Here is an 8,787-nt window from a genome sequence, read left to right as displayed (position 1 = left end):
GCATTCTTAAGCGAATCGTCAAATCCTGCAAACAGTTCCATGAATAAACCTAAGGTATCCTTGGTATCTGCTAGAAGTGTTTCACCTATTTCATACCAGTATTTTGAACCCTTTCAGTTTTTGAACCGTCTGTTTGATTATGTTGGCCTGAAAGTGGCATATTTCAGCTGCCCTCTGAACAATATCATAAAAGAGGTGTTGTTGATACAAGGTGAGTTTGTGCTGAAAAACAGATGTAGAGAGGAGAAAGATACATATTTGAGGAGTTAATATTGGCACATGTGGCTTAATTTTTTCCATCTCTGGTGTGTTTAGGGGATTATTTCCAGGAACATTTAAAGATGTTGTTGCATTAAACAGCAAAGCTAAACAGCTCCAGGGACACAAATCAGTTCCCAGCAGTTTCCCTCTCACACACTTACCAGCTGCAACTCTTAGTCATTTACTGAGTGGAAATTTCATGTTTGATCTAAGCGTCAGGATGTTCAACAACAGTCTCACGAAAGGGTCTCAAGGTCACATTTTACATATATTTAAAAGAAAAAGTCTACTATTAGAACACTTTGATTGTTTGTGTTGTAAATATTTAGAACAGTTTAACTAATTTACCCCCTTCCAAATTCTCTTAATTATTGATTAATATATATACATTTTATTGTATTTTTATATTATGGTAATATTTGATGTGTCTTTGTTTAAGAATTAATTGAGTTTAATTAATAAAAATTGCAAAACAATTATTTACAGTATTTTTACAGTCATGTTTATGACTTTATGATAAGAATCATCAGAAAGAAATAATGCATTAGAAAAATGAGAATTGAGTAAAAAATAGAATAAATTGAATAAAATGTAATTTGCAACAGCACAATGCAAAAACAATCTAAGGTTATTATCTGTAGATTGTTTGCTTCATGCAAAATATGAGTACAGTATGTTTTCCTTTTGGTTTTGGGTGAAATGTGACCTGGACATTTCTTGAGATCTTAGTTCTTTTTCCATATTAAAAAGACAGGTTTTAATGTAAGGAATTAGGTCAGTATTCCTCAAGTATAAATGCTTGTCTTTAGATTAATTTTTTTCAGTGATTTTGATTCATACTATTTTGGGATTGTTTTAGTTTCAGCAGATGTAGTTTCCATTGCTTTGCAGACTCTGTGTGACAAGTCTAAGTGTTGCCATGGTATTAGTTTATTAGTTGGTTCAATCTCTATTGCTTTTTTACTTCTATTTTTAGGCAAGACTTTTATTATTCTGTCCCCAGGCAGACAGACGAATGATTTCCCACTGTGCAGTTTTGACAGGCTTCTCTTGCTAATGTGCAAAGCTGCTGATCCCTCACTTGACTGTTTTCATAGCAATGCACTGTAGATGTTCCAGACATCAACAAACCTATGTATATGTTTTTATCTTTATTTTTCCTTCTTTTAGCATTCAGGATGGCCATCTGTTTTGTCTGACAAATACTCAAACTCATACTTAAAATTAGAAGTATGTGTAGGAACAAGGGTCAATTAAGGTAACCTAAGATATTGAGTAATATGGGACACCCAAGATTTGATGTGTACATTTCTAGTTCCTAATTGTTTTGTCTTGTCATTGTGGTCTCATTTGTTGGTCAGAAGTATTGTGCTGACAATTTAAAAACAGTAAATTGCATGATATACTATTATTTTGACTCTATAAGATGATAATTTTATGGTAGTATGTGAATATTATTTATTCTCTTGGTAAAGCGCTTTGGTAACACTCTAGTATAGGGACCAATTCTCACTATTAACTAGTTGCTTAGCATGCCTATTATTAACACATTGGCTGTTTATTAGTACTTATAAAGCACATAATGTGCATGACCATATTCTACATCCCTAATCCTATCCAATAGCTAAACTTATAACAACTACCATACTAACTTTTATTAACCTATTAATAAGCAGCAAATTAATAGGTTATTGTGGCAAAATGTGTAGTTAATGGTTTGTTAATAGCAAGAATTGGACCTTAAAATAAAGTGTGACCAGCGCTTTATGACTTGCGTTGGACCAAAAAATAAGGCACAGAGAAAAATTATTAAACACAACACAGATGACACTGTGGTGGAAATGTGCATGACGTTCAGAAAAAGAATACTTTTGTGATGGATGCATGCACAGATTAAAGATTAAAGTCTAGTTAAATAAACTAATCACAGTGAAAAATTTTTGACTCATCCTCATGCTATTCCAAACTTATCTGACTTTTTCTTTTCTTCTGTTGAACGCAAAAGAAGATATTCTGAAGAAGCTTTAAACTGATCATGTCCATACAATAAAATCCAATGAGATCCACAACTGACTTTCATTGTATGGACAAAAAAAAAAACACTATTTGAGAATATCTTCTTTTGTGTATCATAAAGGTGTGTAAATGATGCCAAGAGTTAGTTTATGAATTAACTCTTTAAGAGAAGAGCAGTGACCTGGATTTTAATGCACACACACTAATACCGCAGAACTATTGCTATTATAGGAAATTTCAAATCCTCACAGAAATCACTAACTTCCTTAAACAGTTTCTAACCATTGATGGTCTCATTATGAATTGCACATGAATTTTAAGCATTTGTGTCATGGTGCCACAAATACATCCTTACAGTGTGTGTCCTAACTAAGATCCACCTGTTTAGTGTCTCCTTGAACTTGTTCAAATTCCTGCCGTATGACTCTGTTATCAGTCATTACAGCCATTTGCTGCATATGCTGTGACTCATCTCCATCAGACTTCAGCCCTGACCCTGTAGATGTCACATCAGTGCTTCATCAGGGGAATGCCATTCCAGTTGCTTTTCTGACACGTTTGTCAAAGGAATGAATGAAAAGCTCCACACAGTGACATTTCCACACCACCTACTCATTCATACATATGATTTTCCTCTCTTTCTTTCCTTCTCTCTCACTCAGATTTTGTGAGTGGATGCAGAACGTCACTGAACGGGCTCGCAGCTATGTGCCATGTGTGTGTGATGTCTCGCCGCTGCTGTGGTGAGAGCGAGTGCCGTCTCACGAACTGTGCTGTCTGCAGGGGAGGTGAGAGGGATTGCTCAGTGTGTGTGTGTGTGTGTGTCACTGGACTCTCCTCTGACCAAAATGTGCTAGACTACCTCTCCTGTATTTCACAAGAACCCAGACTAGTTCCTGAAATCAGACACAAACACCTTTCAATATTTCTAGCAGTTTCTCTGCAGCTCTAGTTTTCATTTGCTGTCTTATCTAATGTGATAGTTAGAGAAGGTAAAAGAAGATATTATTAGAAGTATATATCTAAAGATGTTTGTTCTTACCATTAATTCATAATAAAAGAGACAAGGAAAAAGGAGAAATGAAAATAAACTTTATATCTTTTTCTTTCTATGTCTAAAGTGACCTGTCAAATCTGTGTGTGTGTGTGAGTGTGATGTCAGAGGGGGCTGTGCACAGCTGTCTATAAAAGTGGCAGTTTCTAAGGGAATCTAGTGAGAGCAGAGCTTTACAGTTTTATGCATTTACCAATTCCCAAACAGGCTTCAAGAGAAAGGGGCGAGTGTGGATTGCCAACCAGTCAAATTCTTTTTGAACTGACAGACGCAGAGGGGCTGTAAATCAGAAGGCACTTTTTGAACATCTGAAACACTACTTTGTAACTCATCCAAACAGAGCACCAACTGAAACATTTTGAATGAAACTAACTATGTCCAATCTGAGGAGCATACTAGGGCAAGGACATTTCATCACACTGGTGCTGCTGTCATGGGCCGCTGTGGAGGTGAGTTTTTGTGCTCTGTTTGATGGTTTGAACTTGAATGTACATTCAGGTAGACTCTAATATAATTGAAAATAAATGTAGCAAACTACCATAACCATTTAGGGAACATTAAAAAGTTTTACTGCTCTTCTGTAAACTATGATTTGAGACTTTTATTGATCAATAATTTGAATAAGGTCATACTGTTATAATATGCACAGGTATGATAAAGTAGTAAAACAAACGCACACCTTTTGAGGTGCAAGTTAAAGGAGTAGACGAAATAAAGAAAAAATATAACTGCACACTCCCTTAAGCACTGTTTGTTTATTACCCTAATAAACAAACAGTGTTTAAGGGAGTGTACAATTATACTTTTTTCTACATAAAAATGTCCTAATCACAATGTCAGTTTTCGGTTGCAGATAAAACCTTTATATTAAGCATCTATTACAGCATTTTAGTACAGGGAGTGATGGGGCATTGAATCCACTTTTTCCGCCTTATTTGTCAGGTTTTGGCTTACAGAGCCAGTAGCTACTATTCTTGAATGTGGTCCAATATAGAGGCAGAATGAATTTATAATGACTTTATAGTGGCTAAGGAGGTAACTGCAATAAATCATCTGCTTTATTGCAAAACGATGGCGTTTTAAAAACTTTTTTTTTAAACATTTTTAAGTGAAAGCAACTTATTATCTCTTGATTTATGGGATGGAAGAAAGAAAAATGTCTCATATAGGCTAGTGTATTTCAACACCAGTACTTACTCGCTTCCTTCTGTGCTTTCTCAGGCGCAGAGAGGCTGTCCACTGAAATGCTCTTGTCCTTCCTCGCCCTCCTCGTGTCCTCCTGGTATCAGTTCGGTTCTGGACTCATGTGGGTGCTGTCGGGTCTGTGCCAGGCAGTTTAACCAAGACTGCAGCCCTGCCGAGCCCTGCGACCATATCAAAGGACTGCGCTGCCACCTAAAGGCCGGTGGAGACCCTAACAGAGGCTTGTGTAGAGGTAAGAGGAATAAAGACATTGTGACTGACCCTGGACCACAAAACCAGTCATAAGTAGCACGGGGAAGCCAAAAGCCAAAAGTACATTGTATGGGTCAAAATTATCGATTTTTCTTTTATGCCATGAATCATTAGGATATTAAGTAAAGATCATGTTCCATGAAGATATTTTGTAAATTTCCTACAGTAAATAGATCAACACTTCATTTTTGATTAGTTGTATAGTTTGAGTAGTTGTATCTCGGACAAATATTGTCCTATCCTAACAAACCATACATCAATGGAAAGCTTATTTATTCAGATTATCTCAATTTCAAACAACTGACCCCGTATGACTGGTTTTGTGGTCCAGGGTCACATATTAGACAGTGCTGTTTTTGTTAAAACTAAACAATTAAAAATCATTTTAGCTCACTGAAATAAGATATAAATGTTAGATAAAAACATTTTTAAAAAGGTCTAATGTGATTTACTGGACTTAGCCTGTTTAATCTGGTCTAATATGTATTATACATGGCACTCATGCTAATCAAGCAATATTACTTTTAATTCGGCCTAGCTGAGGCTCAGGGTCGCCCATGCGAGCTGGATGGACAGGTCTATCAGCACGGCGAGGACTTTCAGCCAACTTGTGAGCATCAGTGCACGTGTGTTGATGGAGTAGTCGGCTGCATCCCACTGTGCCCACACCACATCTCTCTACCCGACTGGCGCTGTTCCCGCCGCCGCCTCACCAAACTGCCCGGCCGCTGCTGCCAGGAGTGGGTGTGCGATGATGACAACCGCATTGCTGAAGTGGAGCTGTTGCCTGATGCACATCCACAAGAGCACACAGACCTAACAGGCAACGAGTTACTCGTATCTACTTCTTGGGACAGCAGTGCAACAGCCCCTTATCAAGGTAGATGAATAACACTGGCATTAAAATATAATGTATAGAAAAAAACTGATAAAGAAACAAATGACATAAACAATACATTTCTATTAAAAAGTATGGTGTACAGCAGTGTTTTCTGACTTTTGCGCACAGAAAAAAATGAATCATGGTTATTAACACTGACTATATTTATATGGATTTGATATGTTCCTCATAGTTTAGGAATTACAAGCTTATTCACCATACTTTTTTTTTTCTTAGAGTGGATTTCATCCTCTAAGTCCCACCCCATCCTTTCACCCTCCTGCTTACTGCAGGTCACTGATTGGTCCCCGTGCTCAGCCACCTGCGGAATGGGCGTGTCCAGCCGTTTAACCAATAGTAATCCTGAGTGTCGGCTCGTCAGGGAAACTAGGCTCTGTCAGATACGAGAATGTGGCGTCAACCCTGCATTATCACTGAAGGTAAGTGGGGTCTTTAGTCAGATATAATTTTGTATTTTTTAGAATTTTTTTTTAAATGTAACATTATAAAATAATAAAAAATATTTAGTAGTAGTAATTTTCTAAATATTTTCAGCTTTGTAATAGCTATAATATTTAAGCATTATAAAATTTAATATTTAAATATAATATTTAAGCAATATAAAATTACAATATATATAAATTTAATTTATTATTATAACTAAAACTATTACAATTTCTTTTAGCTAAATAAATCTGAAAAATATATATTAGATGAAAAACTGAATTAAATGTTTAAGCTGAAGTACTAAAATGACTAAAACTGAAATAAAATGACAACTACATATAACACATTTATTAAAACTTAAAATAAAATTAAAACTGCAAATATAAAATTAAAAGCTAATTCAAATGATTAATAAATACTATAATAACACAAATACACTAAAATAACACAGATGTAATATTTGTGTCTTTGTAAACTTGTAAATGTGATATACTATCTGTGAATACCATAAAGAAATTAAATATAAAATTTAAACAGTATAATTTTTTAACAATATAAAATGATCAAAACAAATAAATGTTTACATATCATCTGTTTAGATTTTTATAATTTTAATAATATTCATAATTTTTATATTTTTATTTTGATGGTTGATCAACGGCTTCTGTTCTATTATTGAAGTAGATTTCCCTCTCTCTTTCTCCTTCACTCCATTCCTTCACTCAGAAAGGAAAGAAGTGTCAGAGAACCACACGTTCACCAAAATCTGTGCAGATCGTATTTGCAGGATGCTTCACTGCTCGCCGCTACCGGCCTCGTTCATGTGGATCCTGCTCAGATGGTCGCTTCTGTGTTCCCTCTGTGACACGTACAATCCCTCTACACTTTCACTGTCCTGAGCCAGAACGAGACGACCTTACCCGCAATGTCATGTGGATACAGCGCTGCAGCTGCAGTCAAAGAAACAGCAGACAGGGCCTGCCATCACAAGCGGAGTTCTTCAATCTGCCAAATGATATACACACATACACACACTGACGTTAGCTCAAGAGCACATTCAAAAGCATTTTCTCACTTTTCTACCTACTGTACCAAATTTTCTGTGGAAATGTTTTAGCCCAGGATTCAACAAAATGTATAAAGCTTAGAAACAGGTTTGTCATTGCTGTTTTATCAGGTATGCTGTAGTGACACAGGGGAAAAACTATGACTGTAAAGCAGTTGTTTGAGGAAAAACATACCATAGTATAATCCATACCATAATGTAGCGTGCACACACACATACTAATAATTCAATATTCAGGCCCTTTTGTTGTATTCTTAAAAATTGATTTACTGTATATAGTGTAAATATATATTAATCCCACTGTACATATATGATGTTTTGTTTATTGCTATTTTATGATATTTAACAGACTTCAATTCTTGTGAAGTGTCATATTCAAACCTCAGTTTTTTGAGGTGAATGGCAAATAACAAATATGGAGCAAATACATGCATATGTATAATACAATAGTTTCATTTTGTAAATAAAATTTATTATAATTTACGTTTGTCTTTGTGTTCTTTGTGTATGATATTGACAAATAAGTGAACAGAACGGACTAGAATAGAATAGAATTGTCATTAATCATAAAAAAGATGTGTCTTCTGAGTTACAAAACACATTCACTGATACCTCCATTAGAACACACAACATGGCCAGGTCCATTTTTCGAAAAGACTTTGGTGTTGCCACTGTTATATTTCTCTCTGCTTTATCTCTGTCTCTCACTTTCTCAGACATCTGAGACTTTCAGCACTGACATGACAGGGGAACAGGAAATGTCTGAAAGTGTTGACAATGTGCAGGATGGCAGGTGTAAATATGTGATGATGGCTGTACAATCCCACAGATACTCTCACAGAACATTTGAGCCACACACGCTGTGAACATTTGTCACTCTTTGATTAGTCAGCACGTTTTGTCTGTATGTCGGGTAACACAACCACCGCTTATGACAGAATCTATTAAATACACACAGTCACTGTGACAGTCACAGTCTTCCATTGGTATGTTCTGTGTAGTTTTATAGTCTTAAGTGCTTCTTTTAAAACGTTTCTGTATTTAAGGTTCTGTACGTGACCGCTTTATTTGAATACGCATAAAAACGTTAATTCAAATAGGGAAGATATGAATTCATTTTGAGAGGCTATTCATCTATTCAATAGCTTCCGTTTAAATGTGAATATTAGCGCCCTCTATTGGCTAAAATGACAATAAAGAACTTTAGAGTGGAAACTCTGTTAATTATTATCATATTCTGTCACTGCATTACATAAAACCGGGATGAGTTAATCCCCACTTAGCTCCATTTTATTGTAAACATTTGTAATAAACGATAAAAATTCAATCTGAATGCAAAATTATGTTTTTATAGCCTAACATTATTCTTCACCATTCCAGTGGAATTTAGGAATAATTATGGCTGGGCATATAACTGAGCAAGACTACCATAAAGGAAAAAATGTTTTGGATTGACTAACAACTAACAATACCAATGACAGATGTAGATAATTTCTAGCTGACCACTACATAACAATTTACCCTTATTGTCTAATTTCGACATTAAAACATAAAATCCCTTTTGAGATGTCAAAAACACCTCATTTTTGTTTGTAGCGTTCATGAGAG

At 35.5% G+C, this 8,787-nt stretch overlaps 1 protein-coding gene across 1 annotated transcript; it reads left to right on the top strand.

The window, feature by feature from the left end:
• Nucleotides 1-3,542: 3,542 nt before the first annotated feature.
• ccn1l1 (cellular communication network factor 1, like 1) lies at nt 3,543-7,462 on the top strand. Its single transcript, XM_016489526.1, has 5 exons — nt 3,543-3,780; nt 4,553-4,766; nt 5,325-5,666; nt 5,904-6,106; nt 6,840-7,462. The coding sequence occupies exons 1-5, from the start codon at nt 3,694-3,696 to the stop codon at nt 7,149-7,151; spliced, it is 1,158 nt and encodes a 385-aa protein (XP_016345012.1). The 5' UTR covers nt 3,543-3,693; the 3' UTR covers nt 7,152-7,462.
• Nucleotides 7,463-8,787: the final 1,325 nt, after the last annotated feature.

This window comes from Sinocyclocheilus anshuiensis, unplaced genomic scaffold (assembly GCF_001515605.1).
Source record: "Sinocyclocheilus anshuiensis isolate Anshui unplaced genomic scaffold, SAMN03320099.WGS_v1.1 scaffold386, whole genome shotgun sequence".
In the NCBI taxonomy this organism is placed as follows: domain Eukaryota; kingdom Metazoa; phylum Chordata; class Actinopteri; order Cypriniformes; family Cyprinidae; genus Sinocyclocheilus; species Sinocyclocheilus anshuiensis.
The sequence above is the reverse complement of the archived record's forward strand: the minus strand, read 5'-3'. Positions and strand labels throughout refer to the sequence as shown.

What these genes read in the sequence shown, in the direction of transcription:
- ccn1l1 (XM_016489526.1), top strand. Translation starts at nt 3,694, where the DNA reads ATGAAACTAACTATGTCCAATCTGAGGAGCATACTAGGGCAAGGACAT. An exon ending in TGTCATGGGCCGCTGTGGAG is followed by an intron (nt 3,781 to 4,552) that starts GTGAGTTTTTGT and finishes GTGCTTTCTCAG; the next exon opens with GCGCAGAGAGGCTGTCCACT. An exon ending in TGCAACAGCCCCTTATCAAG is followed by an intron (nt 5,667 to 5,903) that starts GTAGATGAATAA and finishes TTTTTTTCTTAG; the next exon opens with AGTGGATTTCATCCTCTAAG.